The sequence below is a fragment of the Anneissia japonica genome, unplaced genomic scaffold (genome assembly GCF_011630105.1).
Source record: "Anneissia japonica isolate Jap-2015-1 unplaced genomic scaffold, ASM1163010v1 scaffold288191_len216021_cov166, whole genome shotgun sequence".
Taxonomy (NCBI): Eukaryota; Metazoa; Echinodermata; class Crinoidea; order Comatulida; family Comatulidae; genus Anneissia; species Anneissia japonica.
In genome coordinates this window covers 57,418-80,565 of record NW_022756005.1, presented here as the reverse complement: position 1 = coordinate 80,565, position 23,148 = coordinate 57,418, and the positions used below count along the sequence as shown (strand labels likewise).

The following is a 23,148-nucleotide window of genomic DNA, read 5'->3' as shown; positions in this document are numbered from 1 at the left end:
GCCTAGCCTAGCCTAGCCCGGCCCGGCCCGGCCCGGCCCAGCCCAGCCCCTGTCTCTTATACACATCTAGATGTGTATAAGAGACGTAATGTATTTACTCCAGTAGAATTACATTTTTTTCTACCTGGTTGGGATCAATAAGTCTCATGATCTTGGAATAACACATTTTGGCGGTAATTATGCGTTGTGTTCCACAGCAGTGAAATTATAAGGGACGTAATAAGTGCCTCCCTCGAATAAACGCCCCTCCACAAAACACATCTCAACAATAAATTGTTCGAATAAATACAGTAATAGTAATGCGTAGGTCTATAATTATACGAAAGTCTTTAGAGCAATTAGGCCAACCGTACCGGTACTTAATGATCGTTGGACAAACACTTTCTTATGTAAGTCCCTAGATGGACATTCATTCAACCCTATAAGATTCCAGGTTTTGTGGAGAGACCTAGTTATATACACGATAACATATATTGATTACCATATTCATAACACTTAAGACAGGCTTATGTATTATCTTAAAACTAGAATTCATCTCACCTCCATTTTCTCTCAAAATGTTTTTTTCAGTACGGCGGCGTTTTAAAATATCCTTTAAGTTTATGTCCAAAGAAATTTACGTTGTCATGTGCAGAATATATTTTTCCGTCATTACATAAACATTAATCAAGTTTGTAGTGACACCTTTTAAATCCCACCCCTCAGCGTCCATTCAATGTTTGCAATTAACAATACGATTTTATCATGAAGAAGTCTTAACAAAACTAAAGATGGCGCAGTTTACATAAAGATCTCAGAATATAACCTCGCTTTCATTCACGATGACGACGAAATCGAATTCCGCAAATTCCCAGCGTACTTCAGTACGCTATATTCTTATTTCCATTTACAGTAATCTTAGGCTAAATTTGTTCATTTGCTTTGCAATAGATAAAATAATAGGCCCATTATTCAATATTGCATTGTTAAATTGTTCAGTTCTGCTATGAATTGGTTAAATTTTTAAATAATAATGCAATATAGCAATTAGCCTTATTTATTTACATATTTAAAAAAAAAATTAAGAATATGAATCATAACGTTGAAAAGCATCGGCCATGAGTATGTAATTCATTTAATAATAACAGGGGCGGATTTAGCGGAGGAATTCCCCAACCCCCTAGAAGAGTGTTGTCTCCGGCCCAACTTTCTCCCCCGCCCCTTTCGCCACCCCCTCCCATTTGGACATCTCTGGATCCGCCCTGAATAGTTTACTCTATCATAATATTTGTTAGGCCTATATTGTGCATTTGACTTTTCAAGTTCAAGTTTTATCAAATGCAATCATCATTTTATTCTTATATGTAAGCCTAGGTATACACATTACGTGTTTTTATATTGATTTATTTAAAAGTATTATTGTCTATTCTCAGGTGCATTATATAGACCTATTGAAGACCGTCTGTGATATGCAAATAAGCTTTAAAAACTTATTTTAATTTCTTTGTTTGAGTAGGGGAAATCATTAGTTTTCATTAAAAACTAAAATACATTTTCTAGCCAATTAACAGACATGGAATTTTTACAGGTTTTTGTACAGAGTAGTAAACTGAAGTCAGTGGAAAAATAGGCCTGCTTATTAGTGTTTTTTTTTTTTTTATCTGTCAAAGTAAATTAACGTTTACAGATTTTAAAGCAGACAGTATTGTTTATCGGCGTTTTTGTGGTTGTTTCTGTGTTTTTGCCGTTGCATATCGGAAACCGATACAGGGACCGGGATGTTCTCAGTGGGCTGGGGTGAAACCATGAAACCTGCCATGAAAATAATCGGATCGCCCTCTATCTACGATTGGTCACTCGGTTTCCTTTTGCATGCTGCTGTCGTCGCATTCGTCGAGAATCGAACCACCAGGCACGAATGCGGCACCAAAGTTTTTACGCGAGGGACACACGGCACGTTAATTGAGCAGCAGCAACAGAGAAACATAAACAAAGTGTTGGAAGCCTGGGGTTTGTCTTTGTTTATGATTTCCACTACGTGGCACGGAGTTATGATAGTAATTCAAGTATATTCTATTGTAATTCATTTTGTATTTTTAAGATTATTGTAAATAAATGGACCAAAAATGCCTAAGCCTTAGGCATATAGCTAGACTAGGGCCTAGCCTAAGATAAGACAAGGTCTAGATAAGCGCCCAGAGGCCTAAGAAGCCTAGTAGTCCCAGGGGGTAGTGCTAGGGCCTAGGCCTAGCATACTACTGATTGTAGCTATCCGTCCCTTGTGACTAGACCTAGCCTAGACAGTACTACTAGGCCTAGTACTATTACTAGGCTAACACTTAGGGCCTAGCCTATGATTGGCTTGATCCTAGGACCTAGCCTAGGCCTAGATATAATACTGTAGGTTTACGAAGGCGAGGCCTGTATGCTATATTATTTGTCTTTTAATGAATGGCCTAGGCCTAGCATAGGCTAGCTATAAGCCTGGTGAAATGTGCATGAAATTTCAGTACATTTACTATAACTGCAAAATAAATGTTTTGATCTAATTTTGGCATCCAATTTTTTTATATGATTATTTGATTGTCACAGTGTCTACCAAAATTTAAAAAAAATAAAAAAACCTGGAAAAAGTAAAGTAAAACATTGAATACAGTAGTTTATTTATTAAAAAGGGTAAAATAAGAACACATAGAACAAATATTAGATTAATATTAATAATAATGGTAATAATTATAATGGCATCTTGTAAGGCGCACATATCCACCTCAAATAGAGCTGCTCACAGCCCCATTTCCACTTGCAAAGAGCAACAGCCTTTTCATCATTTCATTTATATTATTTGAAGGTTATTTTTTTATTTATTTTATTTTAATTTTCTTTTGGCCTTGACAGGATCTAGAACTAGCCTAGGCCTAGCCTATGTTTGGCAAAATCTGTGCGGAAATCAGCCTTTATTTTCCAAAATGCGCGGACGGATTCCTTACTTTACATTTTTCTACAAAAACTATAAAAAATATTCATTACCAGCCGATTTAGGAATCTATGCTGAAGAATACAGCAAAGGTATTATCTAACTTGCCATAATAATTTATTAAAATATGCAAATTGAATATTCAATTATTAAATTGGATTTTCAGGTTTTTTTTTTTTTTTTTTTTTTTTTAGTTAAAGTTCATGATGGACAATGCATTAATTGGGCTGGAGATAAGAGGTGCCATATTTTTTATCAGGATATAGTAAAGTTACTGTTGTGTAGTTCATTGATTTTTTACACCCTTTCTATCTTCATCATTTAAAGTTCACACGGTCATCCTGTTGAAATTGTCTAGCATGTTCGATGCCATCACTTTACAGCAGTAGGCTATTAGCCAATTGATTTGAAGTAATCATGATAAAAACATAGCTATTACCATTACGGTGATATGAAATAGGAATATGTAACCTTTATTCAAGGATTTTTCTTTAAGGAACTTATTTGTTATATTTTCATTCATTTAGTCCTCTACTGCAGTAATCAGGTTCTTTGAAGCCATTTCCAATAACCTGTTAAAGGCATATGCTCTTCCGTTTTAATATGGCCATTAATTTTGGTTATTGCCATTTGTCGTCCTTGCAGTTTTAACTTGGAAATATAAAAATTAATGATATTGTTCTATTTATAGATTGCCCATCATACAGTAATGCAATTTTGCAAAGTTATTTTTCAAGAATGAGATCAAGAACGGCAATGATTTAAACATGGTTCGGTGCAAGAAAAAATATATCTTTAATGGATTTGTGTTAGCTGTAATAACAACTACAATCGTCTACGTGTACATAAGTAGCTCAGAAAATCAGAACAATGTAGATTACAAACATCCACACGGTGCACACTTACGGATTATCCCAAAGAGGCGGAAGCCCGAAGAATACAATATTCCTGATCATCTTCACATTCCGCCATGGAAAGAATTCCAGAAAAAGAACATGATACTCCCAGACACCGGTGATGTGGTCAAAGGGAAAAATATTAAAGATATTATTGATAGTGGCAATATACAAAAAGACAATTTCTTTCCACTAAAAGATGGTGAATTGGGGCTAATCCGTACGGAAGAGGATCGCAGGTTAAGAGATGAGGGCTACAAAAAACATGCGTTTAATGAATTTATAAGTAACAGGATTGGAAACCACCGTGATATAAAAGATTCAAGGAATAGCCTGTGAGTATGACTTTTCTTTCAGTTACTCTATCTCAAATACGCATAAGTACAGTACATTTATCCATTACACCTACTGCACAGTGATGCTAGAAGGTTGAAACTCTAGTTTAAGATTTTTTCTTTTTTTGTAAAGTCTCATTCTAGTACAGTATTGTGGGAGATAATGAATTCTCAGCTGACCATGTGATTTATTCTCCTGGAGATTAAAAATGCCCTATTTATCACCAGCTTAGCTAATGATCCAATAACTTGCAATGAGACTGACTGAAGCAATCCAGTTTCCGCAGCTATACTGAATGCACATTATGAAAATCCTTAAATTGATTACCAGCCAGTATAGGATTCTATAGAAAGATTGGAATTTATTTTACAATATGCAGTGACAAATCCAAGAATTTGAAAACTTATGATTATGGCACCTCTAGATGGCAAAAATGGTATTCTCAGATTAATATAATTTTCTTTTATCTCCTTTTTTATTTTATAATTTTGAAAAATTGGGGGGGGGGGATGCTGGTCTGGCTGCCCCCCACTCCTTCCCCGAATTCGCCATTGGTATATATGTCTGTTAATAAGCAAGGAAAGGTAAACTGATGATCCTACACATCGTGAAGTTCTATCCTTTCAAGGTTAAAACTATCATCAATGAACAGATAATTTCCTCACGGCTTCAAGAGCTTAAGTCTTTGATTTTCCCGCACCGCTGAGCAATTCCATTAGATTAGCTAAATGTGCATGCAGTGTACTTAATTCTGAATGTATTCATGATTAAATGGAAAACATTGATTAGGGTGGAGCCTTAGCCAGGTTTATTATGACAGTTATTATACCCTAGTTAATTAATTCAAGATATTTCCTCCCACCACTACAAAAACATGGATTCTCCGCCACTGCTTGTCGGATGGGATAGAAATAAAGTGAATGCATTGTGTTACAAAAATATCTCAGCCACTCAGGTTTCTGATGTATTGTAAGGATGCACCGTTCACTTTAAATGTGTTGCACCAATCTGAAGGTATACTATCCAAATAATGAATGTACACCTACTACTGTAAACATGAGCAGTTAATATGCTAGGCAGACAACAGCATTCACTGAAGCAGTACTGATGTTTAATATTCTGTCTGTTATTTGTAAGTTATGGCAGCATTATCATCAGGTGTGTGCGAACAAGCACCATCAATAGGTTAATGTCAACATTTTGTAGTTTAATTTTCCTATCAAATACCAATGAACAAAAGTTCTAATATTGGCATCAACATCAAAGGCTCATCAACAACCTGATGGATAGTGTCGTTACTTTATTTAAAAGAAAACCTCATCAACCAGAACAGAAGCACATTAATAATCAGAGTTTGCAAGTGTGTTTATGATTGTTTATACAGTATACTGTAGCGTTATTTAATTATGCATAGTATGTAGGCTAAAGGCAACAGCTTAGTTGTGTAAATAATCATCCAACGCTTTTGAACTACAGGTATATAAGGCAAATTCCATTGAATGATTGTCAAGTGTACTACTACTACAGTGTATGTGTGTTTATTGTTTGTTTACTTTAACAGTACTGCATTAAAAAAAACATGGCCAATAGTATGAAATCATCTGTGTTTTCATGATTAAGTGTTAGTGAAATTGGTCAGATCATGACAATAGAAAGTGCTATTAGCTGTTGACTCAAATTTAGTCAGATGGATTAAGCATCTTTCTGACTAAACCCGCACTTGAAAAGGCAGTTATACAGTATGTGCACTTTGGCTCATAAACAACAACAATGTCTTTCCATCCACAAGCCTAGTAGTAATATGTACAGTATTGCTACTACACAAATCTTTGCCATGTAATCAAAGGTTGAGGAGACTAAAGTATGATTGCAAATTGGTGTTATGAAGATTATCTTTGCTATTGTAATAGTTGTAAAAACACAGGTACTATAAAAGTCTTTCCACAAACCAAAGGATCCACTGATTATACAGTACGTAAATAAAATATGAGTATGGGGACTCAGAAAAATGACAGACATGAGGCCATAGTTGATTCTACGTTTCGTTCTTTATTGGAACACAACTATGGCCTCATGTTTGTCATTTTTGGAGTCACCATACTCATGTTATATAAAAGTCTTAGAAAAGACCATTGTGATACTAAAGTTACAAGCTACTGTACAGTTGCTTGGCAACATTGAAAAGGCAATATGCAGTAAAAAAAAATCTTAAAGCTCTCTCCAGACTATCATCACATTTTATTTGACAAAAACTTGTGACATGCCTAAATATGGTCATGATGACATCACATCATGACTACTGTATGTTTTAACATCATGACTAGGCCCTATATATGGGCATACAACTATTTTTTCTCAAATAAAATTTGATAGTCTGGACAGAGCTTTGAAAGACAAAATCCATAATGAATAATAATTCCTACAGGTACAGTACCTATTTTGCATTACTACATTCAAGCAGCTCTATAGTATTAATGCAGAACCAAAATATTTCAATGATTTATTGCTGGAGGAGCCATCAGGCACTATCATCCACAAGATGATATTTTAAAGGTACTCTACATGCACAGGAGACAACACAGAATAACATGCCTATCATTTCAAATAAATGTCGCATACTGCCAAGGCCAGTATATTCTGTTTAAAATGTTATTATATATTCAGGACATGAATAAATAATGCAGGGTAAAGCAAAAAGCTGAAAGCTCTATGATATTAAATAGAACACCGTGTCCTCACAGAGGGCAGAATGAGAATTATATAAAATAGTCAATGGCTGCCAATAACTGATATATTTTCAGAGGCTAAATTTATTATAATCATTAATGTAAAAATTCGTTTCTGTCATTGCCAAATTGCCATTTACCACACTAACTTAAACTAAATTTTGGTAAATATTTTAACTTCAAATTAGTGAAAATGTTATTGAATTTCGATTTACTGTTTATAATATGTTGTTTCTGTGCAAATTAAACTTCAATTTGGCTACTTGTGGCAAAGACAAGCCAAACCAGTCACTTGTTGCTAATCCCGTTTCAGAGATAATGGCCAAAACATGCTGGAATGTCAAAATTTTTAAAATCTATTTTTTTGCACTAAACTAACCTTTATATATCCATACATCATGCCATCCTGTTATTTTCCTCATTTTCAATGTTAAAACAACAATTTTTAACGATTTGGTGATGGTTTCTGCCTGAGAAATGCCTAAAATCAAAAACTTTGAAGGCTGATTTCTCAAATATTGTTCTTTAAACAGCTGTATATTTAAACTCTTGTAACTTTACAACGGAATATCGGATTTAAATGATTCTTTCACCACTTTACAGCTTTCAGTTAACTGTTTTACTCTTTATTAATAACTAAAAATTGTGACGATTGAATGGTTTGTCTTTGCCACAATTACTTTCAGTCTAAATTAACTGAAAACATTATATTTTTGTTAAACCCTGATGAAGTACATTATTACTATAATAATTGTTTTTATTCCTAATGAAGTATATTACAGTATATCACTAAGTATTAAAATATTTTTTTACAATAATTAGCCTTTATCTATCTTTAATGATATAATTATAATATTGCTGTATTATCTTATAACTATGTAATCAGAGAGTTAAATATTTGTAGGTTACTGTGATATGTAATCTGGTGCATACTTGTAGGTTTATGCAGTGTTGAGCTAATAAGCTTGAGACAAAATCAACCTCAATATTTGAATTGCTAATACTCTGAAAGTAGGCCTTTTACTACCTGTAGGCTTAAGGACTTATTGAAACTCAGTACAAGCATGGTACAAGCAAATGTTTTCCTTATCAAAAGCATTACTATAATATTCTCTTCCCACATTCTTTGTAATAAAAACCATTTAAATGGCTAGTAATGTATTTAAGTAAATAGTATGGTATATAAATCTGGGGGGAAAAAAATTGTTTTGATGTCTTAATTGTTGATTTATATATTGATTGATAGAAAATAATATGATATTTATTGGTCCAAACATACAAATACAGGTTGGAAATTTGCTTTTCATGTCTGTAAAAGTAAATGAAAATTCATTATGAAACATTAAAATGTTCATCACAAACTCTATATTTAAAAATAGGTAAAGTACATCGCGACGCATTTAAAAATTTAAATTTAAGTTAAAAAGACATACAGTATTTTACCATCAGAAAATTGATTAATAGTACTGTACCAGGTGGAATATTTCCTGAAAAAAATTCTTGCTACATTATTTATTATTTGGTAAATTTTTATTCTTCATATGATTCATTATATTTTATTATTTCTGTTTTCATGTTCCTTTGAATAGAACATATTTTATTAAATTTAAATAATCAATTTAATAACTATTAAAGTCTGGTTGAATCTGAATCCAACCTTTGAATTATTGTATCACAAATGTGCATTATTGTTAGACTATTTGGTTTGTAATTTAATTTATTATTTATGGGACTGTTTTTTTTTTTTATATTAGAATTTATATGTTGATGTTTAATGTCAGTGGCAGTGCTTAAAACATTATATAAATCAAGTTTTATTGATTTTGTATTTTTGTCATGGTGCTATATTCATATTTATTTTAATATAATAATAATAAATTTGAGAATTTGTATAGCGCCTGTTAAAAAAAATTATTTGTCACTTGCACCTAAAGATAAAAGAGTTACTGATTTAAAGAGATAAGTTTTAAGGAGGGTCTTGAATGAATTAGTATCTGAAGTTGATCTAAGATAAGGTGGAGTGAGATAAAAATTACTGTAGTCAAAAACTACAGAACTTTAATGCTATCCATTATTATCTATCTTTTTAATGTTGTACTGTATTTTATAAATTAATTAATGTTCAGGCTGTTTTTCAGCATTTTGAAATAATACATAATGTTACTTCACACAATGTTTACCCATTGAAAATATGTGTTTATATTTCAAAGTGCAGAAGTACTGTACCTATGAAAATTTTCAGGAGTGATAAGAGCCCACTAGTTTGCAACGGTTTTTAATGTGATTCTTGAAATTGTAAACAAATAACAATTGTGGTTTGAAATGTTAACACTGTTTTGGCACACATTTGCAGTTTAACAGTAATTATCTTTTGGAAAAGAGCGAGGTCGTACAGTATTCAGGTCGCAGTGAAGTAAGTGCGTCTACAGTCTACACAGTGTTTACCCTTTTTAGTGAACATTCCTTTTATCTGGTAGCCTGATTACGTATCGTCATGTACTGTAGTATGCTACTTCCAAGGAGGTATAATACTTCCATGCTACTTCTAAGGGTTCAAAAGATAAAGTCGTCTAAAGCAAGGAGGTAATACCTCCATGTCCAAGTAAGCTTCAAGTGGCTTTCTACAAAGAATGTTGACTTATTGGCACTACCCAGAGCTTACTGTTTTGTCGGACTACTACTGTTCAGTGTTATCTTTTTTATTTGTTCCAGTTTTTAAGTGTCTCATCCAATTTTTCTTGTTTAAGATTCTGTACCTCTTTAGGAGAATACTGTAACGGGCCATGATGTGATATACTGTAATGTTTGCTTTTTGCATTTGAAACGTAGTATAATACTTGTTGGAGAATGAAGAAAGAATGAAAGGAAGAATATAGAATAAGGATGACATTAAACAAAATCCTCAATATTTAAGACAAATACACTACTTTTACATTATATTATGAATGAGTGTGTCACAGGTTATGTGATGTCATATTAAGAATTGTCAGTTGTAGCTCTATGAATCAAGAAAAATGGAAGGTAGCTATTGTACTTTATAAACATTATAAGACAATTCTTTGTAAACAAACATGTTTTTTGTTTAAAATAATTTATTTTTACCAATGACACATCATTGAAACCAGATGAAATTATTCATTACCTACAGTGCTTTAGTAATACTGAGGCATCTCTGGTTTAGTACACTGTAATTGCTTTTGCAGTTCACTGTCTTCATATTTTCAACATTTTGTCTGATAAACATGTTTGCTGCAACATAGAGTAATGTAGTTTCATTATTGTTTTTGTCAGTTTTACAATTCCATTATCATTTACAGACCATCTCCTGTCGCATTTTGTAGTATAAAAGAGTATTTCCAGAAAGGTTAAAAGGTCATCATGTGTTGGCTTGTAAGAGTTTACGATAAAAGTTTATTACGATTAATCAGTATGCTGTATTGCTTTTTTTTTTTATTGTGTTCTGTCCTTCAATGTAAAGAACCTGAAAATCAATTATGATTTTCACATTAGCAGATGGTTTTGTCATCCAAAAATATTAAAGGGATAATTGTCCATTGTAAAATGAGACATTTTATACCATTTCAAGTATACTACTTGATATAAAAATGTAAACAACAAAGGGTTATAATCAAGACACTTAAAATAAAATATTAATAATGTAACTAAACCATAACAATTATTAATAATTTAATTTAAAAAGTTTGTAAAGGAAAAAGAGAATAAATTTTATTTTATTCATTTAGCAAATTGGTTCTGCCATTTGAACACTATAAATAGCGATTCCTGGAATTCCAATTAATATAATGCTCGTACAGATATTGATTAATACATTGTCCATGTAAAACAGGAAATTACATTTACTCAATTATCCAAAAAGGAGTAGTAATAAAAGGGAATATCTCCTTGAAGTAACTCAATTGAAACATTGAGACACTCAACAAAAACAACAGTTCTTTTCAGAGCTATGTAATGTGAACCGCAAGCTTATTATATTACTGAATGTTACTTGTGTTAAATTTTATTGAAGCTTCTTTGCTAGGAAAGTCATTGTTTCATTCAAAAATATTGTTTGTGTTTTCGTTTTGTTTGTAGAAGAACCTCGTGGCAAGACAGATGAAGATACAGAGTCAACAGTTGTCATTTTATTAAACAATGAGATTCCCTGTTTTACAATCAAGAGCAAATAATACTGTACAGTGTGAAAGGTTGTCTTATTCTTGATGGCCCTCACACATGTAGCGCCCTCTACGATTAAAACTTAGGATAGCACTTGCATTACATATGATATAACAGTGGCACTTACAGCATAGTTACCTCACCTTTGAAGAAATCTTGCCAGCTTTAGACCAACACTTAACTCATTGATCTCCAACAGCTGTATACTTAATACGTACCATGGCAACAGCTTGGATGACGGTGGCTTCAATTGTTTTCGTCCAACAATTTCTACAATCCGTTGTCCTCTTATTCTTTTCATATAGTCATTTAATTTAAGATACATTAAATATTTACATAATTTAAATATAGTACTTCAATTTTATAGAGCTACAAAAGCCATCATTGACTATTCTTACTATGACATCACATAACCTGTGACACACATATTCATAATGTAATGTAGTTTAATGTCATCCTTATTCTATTCAAAAAAAATAAGAAAAATAAGTCAACAACTACAATAACTACCAGCAGGGGCAGATCCAGAATTTTTCAAATGGAGGGTGGGGGACAACTTTTTTAGAGTAGTGAGTAGTGCTAATTTCAATATATGCAAGTTTAAAATTTAACAGCAGAACAGGAGCACGGGAGCACATGTGTTTCCCCTCTCCCCCCAACTGAATTCATGCCTGATCAATCATTCTGTTGCTCTGTGTACTGTCTGCGTTAATTGAGCTACTGTAACTGTACCTAAAGAACTTGTATTTTTCAGTGTTTATAAGTTTTCAAGATGGATAGTCAAGGTGATTTACATGAACAATTTTAACATTGATTTCAGTAATGCAAGGTGTGGATGTAAATAAGTGGAATCATATTTTATCATTTGATTATGTTAATGGTGCCATATATAGAAGAGTTGTAGCATCTTTAATTTAATACATATGAAGTGTGAGATTTTACCTGCTGGGTGTGTTGTCTTTAATGTCAAGAAATCAGTATACCGGGTATGAAGTTTTTAGAAAAAAATGTGAAGAAATCTAAATAGTAAAAGGTGCCTTAAGAATGGATCTTGACTTTACTCAAGGTATAATTATTTATTTTTTGGACCATCCAAATACACACAGAAGAAATATGAACTTGGAGTTAGTGGTGCCTGGTATACAGTAGAAAGTACCATAAATTATTAGTTTTCCTCCATCTTTTTCTTTTTAACCTTTTAAATGTCATGCAATTCAACTTCATTTTTTTTTATATTAAAACTGAACTGAATAAAAATAAATTGAATTGAAATGAACAATAAATAATTCAAAAGTTAGTTATAAAAATATGTCAGTCAAGGTGAAGAATACTCTGGCTATAAGTCCCAATGAGAGAAATGGTAATAGAATAATAGAAATAGATGTTTTTTAAGCTCTATGGGCCTACCATTTTTGTGCCATTAATTTCTGATGTGTTAAAATATTGTCATTTTCTGATCATCTCAATAATTTATTGTATCTCAATAGAGCAATATTTATAGCACATTTTAAGAATTATAATTATTTTTGAATTTAAATTTATTTCATTTATATAAGACATAGGTCTACATTTAAAAAGTCGATAAAAAATAGCTTATACTAATCAAAGCTTGGCTCCTTATCTTGCAATATATTTAGTGCATTTTAATAAACAATAATAATAAATAAGATTTGTATAACACACTTACTGTACCAATTTTAATGAAACACTCACAAGGTGCTTTAGAAAACGAGCTGAAAAAGAAGAAACCTGATACTGTCATAAATAATAAAAACAAATTAATACAAAAAAAATATACAATGATATTTAGTCTAACATTAAAAACAATATCTCTGTAATCATAAATATTTAGCTTGAGTAAAGAATCATGTTATTCTTGAGGGGATACATTTTTAATCTAAAGCTTAGGTGGCTTAATTTTCAGATTGAGAGCATTAAATTGTATTTTGAACATGCATGGGCTTTTGTAATGACAAGAACTTGTCCTTGACTTAATTTAGTACATTTTTCATTGTGTATTTTATCTTCTTTATACTGGATAAAGTGTGTACACTAGTATACAAGAGTTCAGTAAAATTTTACCATCTCATAATCAGACTCAAAGCATGGAGTTATTTTTAGTTGTGATAAAACATCACGCAGTCACAGGAATTGAACCCAGTGGTCAGACAAATCACTCAGATGGCTAACAATACAACAGACAGCATCATGCTTTTGAGCACTCATGCAGAGCTACAATAGATTTATCAGCCAACCGTTGCAGTATGTCCCTGGCCTTATGATACTCAAGATATTTTATACTAGTACACAATTAAGCTTGTTAATGTTATAACTAATTTATTGCAATTGATTTCTTTTCAGATGTACAGGATTAAGTTATCCAATTAATTTGCCAAAAACAAGTATAATAATTTGTTTCTTCAATGAAGCATGGTCAACATTATTACGGACTATATATAGCGTACTTGATCGAACTTCACATTTGTTATTACAAGAAATTATACTTGTTGATGATTTTAGTGATAGTGGTGAGTATAATTTCAGGTTTATATTAACAGTGATTTTAATAATTATAATTAAGTAACTTATATAATAATAACTATTGTAATAATAATGACAATGTAATAATATATATAAATATCAATAGAAACTTATATAATAATAACTGTTATAATATTTATAAGAATATTAATAATTAATAAGAATGGTAATATAACAATTTTATAATAATATTTTTTAAATAGTAATTCTGATTTGAATAAACAATGAGCATTCCACACATTAAATATTTTAATTAACCTTAATAATAATTAAGTATTACGCTATGATTCTTTTTACTTGCACTCAAAATCTTATTGCCGTCATCATCAAAATCGTCAACATTATCTTCACTGTTAAATTTATATTATTTTTTAATTAATAAAGATTTCTTGTTTTGTCTTTTCAAGTTCATTTGAAGAGTAAGTTAGATGATTATGTTCGCCAGAACTTAGCTCCACTTGTACATGTTGTTCATAACAGAAAGCGTGAAGGACTGATAAGAGCACGTATGGCTGGTGCCGCTAATGCAACCGGCGATGTTCTCATGTTCTTAGACAGTCATTGTGAGGTAAGAATCAGGTACTGTAACATTTCTGATGGCTACCCAGTACACTATTTTTGACCCAAGCTCTAAAATAGTAATCAACCTTTAGCGCTAATGTATTGTATAATAAGCCACTGATCTAATGTTAACCAGTTATGGTTACTGTTATTATAAATACCAAAATTCCATGTACAAATGTTCATTTTACAGACAGAGAATGCCTACCAAATGATTTATAAAGTTTAAAAAAAGTAAATTCTTTATTTTCAATTTTATTCATGCACGAATTTTCCCATGCATGAAATGTTTGTGGGTTATTGTTTTCCAGTGGTAAATGTGTGTCTAATAGTAGTGACAAAGTACTTTAACTGTAACCTACCCTGAAAACCAAACAAAGGAATAGTGACACAGGGCTTTAATTTACTTATTGAAAGTTCAAGTTTTCTTTTTTGTGTTCTATACAACATAAAAAAGTACAGTATAACACAAAATTGGTTGCTGGAAATGTGGTAGAAAACTGAATAAAAACGACAAGGCATAAAATATACAAAATGTACTCAATAACAGAGACTACAATAAAAGGATACAATATTTAAAAACATCAAGACATGGTAAAATAAAATGGGAAAATTTTGATTGTTATATATAAATATATGGATTAAAAGGCAAAATACTAAAAAGCAAAAAAGCTGGGGGGAAAACAATTGCATGATCTCTGTAGAATAAGCAACAGCTGAAAAGTAAAACAAAAATAATTTCTCTATTTAATGTTTCTATTTAATAATTTTGGAATATAAATATGTTTATTTGCTGTTCTCTAATTGATGAAAACTTCCTTATTTTTCCTAGGTAAATACAAACTGGCTGGAACCACTGTTGACTGAAATTAAAAAGAACAGAAAGTCGGTTGTAGTACCTATAATTGATATAATCAATGCAGATACGTTTGAATATACAGCGTCCCCACTAGTAAAGGGGGGTTTTAACTGGGGGTTACATTTCAAGTGGGATAACATGAGATTAGATCATTCGAATAAAAAATCCCTTATACAACCTGTCAGGTGAGAATGCTTTTTGCATATTTTTTCATGTATTCCTTATCAACAACATCAAAAATAGCAAATCATGTCTTTACAAACATTTTTTAGCTCCAATGAGAAGTTCTAGAAACACTAGGCTGATTGATTAATAGATCTTTTTCAGATCTACTGCCTCTATTATACTGCCCTCATGAGGCTGATTAATTAATATTTGATTGATTAATAGATATTTTTTTAGCTCTACTGCCACTATTATGCTGCCCTCATGAGGAGCTCTAGAAACACTCAGCTGATTGATTAATAGATTGATTAATAGATCTTTTTTGCTCTACTGCCTCTATTATACTGCCCTCATCAGAGCTTTCAAGATTTCGAGAACTTGTTTTTCGAGAATTAGTTTATCTTTTAAAGCTACAGTATTATGTATTTTTGAGTTCTTTTTCAATAAACTAAATGCAACTCCTTAATAGTTTGTTTCCTATATTTTACAGATCACCAAGCATGGCTGGCGGGCTATTCGCAATGGATAGGAAGTATTTCTATGAGTTGGGTGCCTATGATGAGGGTATGGATATATGGGGTGGCGAAAATCTTGAAATATCATTTAGAGTAAGATCATATTAATATACTTGGACTTTTGTGAAGGTGCATCGGTATGATGCAAGTCTCGTTGATATTTCAGTATGTCTCTGTTCATGTGTGTTAATGTGTGCCCCTGTTTTGAGGTATGTTGATATCTGTGTCACTGTGTTGATGTATGCTAATATGTCTAAGGACTTATACTGTGTTGAGGTATGTCACTATGTTAATGTTTGTCATAATATAGGTATGTGTTAATGTGTTGATGTTTGTCATAATATAGGTATGTGTTAATGTGTTGATGTTTGCTACTGTGCTGATGTGTGTTAATGTGGGTTATTGTGTTGATGCGTATCACTATGTTTAGATGAGTTGAGTTGGAGAATCTATTATTATTATTTATTTTTTGGGTATTTTTTGTCTATTTCAGGTTTGTTTATATGCACAGTTATAAAAGTGTTAATTCATATTACTTTTTTTTTAAATTTTAGATATGGCAATGTGGAGGTACGCTTTTAATTATACCTTGTTCTCGTGTCGGTCATGTGTTTCGTAAACGTCGTCCATATGGCTCTCCAACTGGTGGCGACACAACAACAAAGAATTCAATCAGAGTTGCTGAAGTGTGGATGGATGAATATAAGGTGCGATGAATTTAGTACTTCAAGATATATTGTATGTGTTGAAATAAGAAAAACACCTCAAATAGTTCTTGTTCATTCAGTAAATTAATTTTACCATGATGTACCTATTCATGTATTTCAATACTTGGAGTATATATTATATTTTCTTATCTGAGATTAATCAGTGTACCCGTCAGTACCTATTCCTGTAATGTGTATTTGTATAACAGGGATGGTACACATAACACCTCGTTAATTACTAACAATTCTAAATATGACCTTGTTGCATCAGATTCTTCATTATGTATCTAATTAATGACATTTTCATGTGCAAGACTTGTACGTCAGTAGCTTTCTGTGTGACTGTCATAACAGCATTATACAAGTTGCCAAGTACATGCTGCATTATAACAACAAATTTGGTATTTTTAACTGATATTTAATATCTTGTAATAAAGTAAAAAAATAGTAAGAATACACTAAAAAAATGTTTTTCAGCAAATGTCCATTTTATAGGTTTACTAAGCACTTTTAGTTGTCTGTTGAATGACAATGTATTAAAAAAAAAATGTTAAATCCAAAATTTAAGGTGACGTTCTAACTATATTAAACCAAGTGCAAGAATTATAAAAGAACATAAATCAATTATTATAATTTTATGTATTATTATCATAATTTTAAATCGTATTTATCATCATCATTACTATTATTATTCAGGAGCATTTTTACAACGTGAAACCTAGTGCACGTAAAATAGAATATGGTGACATCAGCAGTAGGCTGGCACTGAGAGAGCGACTACAATGCAGACCATTTAAGTGGTACCTGGATAATATTTATCCTGAACTCTCACTACCAACTGATAGTAACCCTAAACAATTAGCAAGACCAAAAAAGAAACCAATAGTAGCAAGACAAAAGGGCCAGGTAAGGGCAGAGGCAGATTCAAGTGGGCTCAGCCTAAGATTTTTTTTTTAAATGGGTGTGAGAAAAAAGTAACAAGATATGTTTCAATGAATTTATTTAATAAACTCTTAAGAATAACTGTAAGATGTTTATTCAACATGAGCTTTTGCTGGCAGTCAATGCCAACCACACACCTAATGTAGAAGCTGGCAGCGGCTGTCAGCAAAAGCTTGTGGTCAATAAATATCAACCTGCACTTTCAGAGTGCTGACTTCATTTCCTGATAATGTTGGGACTGACATCTCTATATGACTACGTTTATTGACTAATTAATATGAATGTAACTTAACTTCACAATAAGCGAAAGCCTAATCAATCAGTACACACACAATTCAGGGTATTAAAGTCCTGTAAGCGATATATGTGATTTGCCGATATATGATCATAAAATTATATTATAGAGGAGTGTGAGTAATTTTAGTTTTTATTATTTGCCAGCATCACGTGTTAATTTCATTGTTTGATAAAAAAAAACTCCTGATGAACAACTTTCCTGGTAGGGAATGGGAAACCAAGCAAAATTTGTTTCACATGGCTTTGTGTATGCTCTATTTTTGTCACTTTTTAACATAGAATATAACTTTCATTTATGTACCTGTACTATGTATAAACTATATTGAGGTAAATAATTTGAGACTAGCAATAATTAAAACTGGTAAATAACATGATGTCATAAATTATCTTTCTTTGATGCAGGAAATGAACACCATTTGCCCATGAATGATTTTCAATTGCATATGAAAGAAAATTACCAGAGAATGAATGTTTATAATTATACTTGTAACTATAGGATAGATGACAAATATTAAGCGCACACACTAAGACTGATAATAAATCAAGTGTTATATTATACTGTACATAAATTGCAGTACGTCAACTGTAACGATCAGTTACTTGATATTTAATTCCTCGCTTCATCTGCAGCTTATGAACATAGGCCTCAGGCAGTGTTTGGAGTCGTCTGGCGCTGTGATGGATAAGGGTTCTCATGCGGTTCTACGTCAATGTGCTAGATTCCAGCCTAAAAGCCAGGTATATATCCCTTTATTGTCAGTTCTTTCATTATTTCTTTAACGAATATATACATTATAAGAGGTTAATAGAAAACTTAAAATTGAATTCAGTATTTGAATTAATAATATTAACCACACATCTACAGCTCCCTCTGTATTTTCATCTCTAATTTTCTAGTTATGGACAGAATCTGAGAACCATGAGCTCTTGTTAGCAGACCTCCTGTGTCTTGATATGTCTGAAGTTGATAGCTCTGCACCACCGCGTCTCATGAAATGCCACGGCACTAGAGGATCTCAAGAATGGCACTTCTCAGGGAAAGTAAGTGATCATACTTGTTCACATCTATATCCAATTCAACAGTCACTTCCACAAGAAATCAGATAATAATTTGGGAAAGAATAACTCCTTCATTTAAGGATATGTAAAGTAATTCACATGTAAGTTATAAATAAATATAAATATTATTCCTGGATCACATTGTGTAATTTGTTATTCATTTATTTTCAGCGAATATATCATGTAGCTTCCGGTCAGTGTTTGTCTTACAAGATGCAGAATGGAAGAATGTACGGTGCTATGGTCATCTGTAAGAATGATCCGGATCAAGAGTGGAGGTTTGTGACTAGTGCGGACCTGTGAGGACGAATAGTTAACTGTGATAATGCTTGATAGGATTAACACTAAGGTGAAACAAACAGGATATAATGTATTGATGGGTGAAGGATAGAATTTAATGTAATCATTATAATTTAAATCGGAATGACACAATCATGATTGTTGTGATTATAATAGTAATAGAGGTACCAAATGGAAGGAAGAATATACAAGATCTACTAAGTCCCCCCCCCCCCCCTCCCCCCCCCCCTCCCAAAAAAAAGCCTTTTCATCTAGCAGGGCTATGCTTTTGTACCGTAACCATGAATCCTTTACTGTGGTTTTCTTTCAATGCCAGGGGTCCATGGAGACGGTCCTGGTGGGCATCGGTGACAGAACTCTTGTGTGAGTCGTGAACTAAAGAATATTTAAATGGTGGATTTCATCGTTATTAAATCAGTATATTTAATGGTTTTAATGCAAGGAGTGGGGTGGTTTGGTTTATTTAGGTGTTTGCTCAAAAGGGGGCTGAGCCATACCAATGAATGCCCTTCTAGTGTGAGCCTGAACATGCCAATTTTGCCCAGCAGGGGCTAATACTATATGATCTTGATCATTAGGATGATCATCTGGATTGTGAAATGAACTACAAAGGGATATTCGTAATTCGCATTACATAATTTTGTATTCAGCTGAATAGAGTGTTTTATATTATGCACTTTTTAATATGTACCTTTGTATATGGACTGGCCAGGTGGTTGGGATGGAGCGAAATGGGTGAGAGTTGGTGTGTGTGTGGGGTTGTATGTGTGTGTGTTTTTAGGCTTAGGTGTGGTTTGCATAAAGCCTAAGCTGCCTACATTATTTTAATCTTGGTATTTTACAAAAAATTATTGCAGGATGAACTTTTTCTACAATTTAATCATGCATAAACCATAGAAAAAGCTCAAACAACTTTTTCTACAATTTAATCATGCATAAATTTATTTAATGAATATATAAATAAATACTATATGATCTTTGGGAAGGAGCCATCAATGTTAATATTGGATTGTCTGTTGTAAATACTTGTTTACCACCTAATATTGGATGGCCTGTTGTGACATATAGAGTTGTTTTACTCCATTGTTATGGCTACTACCTCAGTTCACCATCATTCACTGAAATTCACATAAAGCCTAAGCTGCCTACATTATTTTAATCTTGGTATTTTACAAAAATTTATTGCAGGATGAACTTTTTCTACAATTTAATCATGCATAAACCGTAGAAAAAGCTCAAACAACTTTTTCTACAATTTAATCATGCATAAATTTATTTAATGAATATATAAATAAATACTATATGATCTTTGGGAAGGAGCCATCAATGTTAATATTGGATTGTCTGTTGTAAATACTTGTTTACCACCTAATATTGGATGGCCTGTTGTGACATATAGAGTTGTTTTACTCCATTGTTATGGCTACTACCTCAGTTCACCTTCATTCACTGAAATTCATAATCAAAAATTTTAAGTTAAAATATGATTTGAGTGAATAAATGAACAAGTAAAGGAAGAACTGAATGAGTGGACCAAATGATATACAAGTACTGTACTGTATATATATTTATAAAATCATGCATATAATGAATATAATGTTTTTATATCTTTGTTGCAAAGCTTAATGTTTAATATGCAAAAATTTATATGTACATGTCAGAAAGGTAAATGGCATCCGATCATGTTGATCCCTACATCAATCATGCTTAGTCTTGCCTATTATGCAAGGAAGAATTAAGGTTAGATTTATAGATGAATTTTGTAGTTGATAGGTTCCACTACATTGTGTAGTCCAATTGAAGTAATACTACTAGTCTTTTGCATGTTATAGTGTTATTGTTTTTCTTCTGTTTATTAAATATACTGTCTGTGAAAAAGCTTAATTTAATACACAGCAATTCAAATATTGTATTTTTTAAACTATTACATCATCATTTGGGTGCTGCAGGCCCTAATCACTCTTTTGTGCACTAGTCGTCCACTAGTGTATGGAAAATGATGATACTAATTACATATTATTCAAGTTTGTAGCTAGAAACCGATAGTATATCTTTTAAATGTATAGTACAATTTATGTCTTTGTTATAGTAGTACTTGGGTTAAATGCTGTGTCTTTATTTTTTATATATATTAAGATATTTAGGTACAATTTCAAATTTTTGTTCTGTTTAATATTAGTTCGCACATTATTTTTGCTACATTATTCCACTTTTGTAGATCTTTTGTACTGCCTCACTTGTTCACTGTAGTAATCAAACCAATATTAATGTTTTACTGTATTTAGCAAAACTGTCAAAACTAATACTGTTCTTGTTTTTGTATTTTTAAAAATTGTATATATGTTTTCATGTTATTGCACTAACTTCCGACAGCAATGCAGTGCGTCCTGCTTGGAATTAATTTTTATGATGGTGCTATGGTGTTAAAGATGTACTGTATAGTCTATCATCAGCCTGAACAATAAAATTCAATTTCATTTACTTATTAGCTTTCAATAGAAAATGTATGTCTCATCAATTAACAAATATGCATAAATAATGCCATTCCTATTACCTTTACTGAGACTCTCAAATTGGCTGGTAATTACTTTAAGGTTTTTTGGAAATAAAAAATAATGACTTATTTTAATCATTTAAATGAGCAATTTTATGTTCTGATTGCTTTTATCACCGATTATATTAAGAGAAAATTTAATTTTTCCAGTTTTATTACAAATACTGCAGTTAACTGGATGCTATTGTAATATTAAACATTATCCCACCAAGTTTGATATGCTAACATTATATATGATTATGTAAGTTATGTATTCAAAACAGGGGGAGTTTTGAGGGTGTCTAGAAAACTCAGATCTCAGATCTCTGATCTGAGTTTTCCAGTTCTAGAAAACTCAGATCTTTAACAGATCTTTAAATTACCATTTTTTTTAGAGGGAAATTTTAACTGAAATCTGAGGTCTGAATTTTGTAGACACCCAGTTTTTGATGGATATTTCTGAATGTACAGCAAATATCCAATTATATATATCTCATGAAGAAAGATTTTAATAAAGATCTTGATTGCAATATACAATACTTGTTTTGATTAGTATGGTGTACATTATTACATAATTTTTCGTATAATAAACCTGTAATATCTTTATTTATTTTTTACTTATTGCTTTTGCATTGATCAGCAATTAACTCATGAATTGCATGATGGTGGTTATAATGCTTTATAAACAAAGTCTCTTTATGAGGCTTAGGAGCGGAATTTATTTTATTCGTGAGAAAACTAATTGGAATTCTTTTTATTCATGAGAAAAGTCTGCTGGGACAGGAATTAAATCCAGAACTGTGGGTCGGGAGTAGAACACATACCATACATCTTAACCACTAAGCTATACAACTTGACTACATTTACAGTAAGTTTTCATAATTATAGTTGTTGTTGTTTTTGCTGCTGCTGCTGCTGTTGTTGTTATTAATATAATTACTGTAATATTGTTCATTATCATTATCAATTTAATTGAAGGATTTGTGAAAACAAATCAAGAAACCACCCCGAATAAAGGAAGTATTCAGCAGTTTACTACTACTGTACTACTATTACTACTGATGTGTCAGGAGCAATGACATTAGATTTACAGCACCATCTTCGAATACAAATCTAACTCACACTCGTATGGTATACGTAGGCCTATATACAATTATCAAATTAGGTTTGCTGCATAGCAGGGTAAACACAATATAAACAAAAAAATAATAGAGTTTAGAGGTAACCTTTACATGTAACATATAGGCCTACTAATTATAGGCCTATATAGTATAATGTGAAACCGTAGTTGAGCAAAGGAAAAATGATGTAAAGATCGTATCGGGCATTGTTACTACTAATATCGTCGGAATATAATGTGTTCTTTTCTATATTTATTTAACTTGATGTAAGTTGATATGACCAACAGCGTTCGTCGTTTATTAAATAAACAGATAAGAAATGCATTGATAAAATATATAATTTCACAACCAAAAAAAAAAACAAAAAATCAAAAAAGCTTGTAAATCAAGGTGTCCTAAATAAGAAAAAACAATATTATAATGTTTAAAATGTTTATATTGAATAAATAATTAATCAATAG

The 23,148-nt window shown here is 31.8% G+C and overlaps 2 protein-coding genes across 7 annotated transcripts in view; one reads left to right on the top strand and one right to left on the bottom strand.

Annotated features, from left to right (window-relative positions):
- Positions 1-681, bottom strand: part of LOC117123819 (kelch-like protein 6) — an 8,887-nt gene extending 8,206 nt beyond the window's left edge. For both annotated transcript variants that reach the window (XM_033269846.1, XM_033269848.1), the window contains exon 1: positions 541-681. In XM_033269846.1, coding sequence (XP_033125737.1) covers positions 541-546 — 6 coding nt within the window. In that variant the 5' untranslated portion in view covers positions 547-681. The remainder of the gene's footprint in view (positions 1-540) is intronic.
- Positions 682-1,844: 1,163 nt separating this feature from the next.
- On the top strand, positions 1,845-19,254 carry LOC117123813 (polypeptide N-acetylgalactosaminyltransferase 11-like). 5 transcript variants are annotated; one of them, XM_033269835.1, is made up of 11 exons: positions 1,845-1,989; positions 3,645-4,184; positions 13,449-13,615; positions 14,036-14,196; positions 15,022-15,233; positions 15,704-15,821; positions 16,283-16,435; positions 17,132-17,341; positions 18,305-18,412; positions 18,572-18,715; positions 18,905-19,254. In XM_033269835.1, exons 2-11 carry the CDS (start codon positions 3,721-3,723, stop codon positions 19,034-19,036), a joined length of 1,869 nt encoding a protein of 622 aa, XP_033125726.1. In that variant the 5' UTR covers positions 1,845-1,989; positions 3,645-3,720; the 3' UTR covers positions 19,037-19,254. The 5 variants fall into 5 exon arrangements, with proteins under 5 accessions (XP_033125726.1, XP_033125725.1, XP_033125724.1 ...); XM_033269834.1 differs by having other exon boundaries at positions 1,854-2,036; XM_033269833.1 differs by having other exon boundaries at positions 1,854-2,045.
- The last annotated feature ends 3,894 nt before the right edge of the window (positions 19,255-23,148 follow it).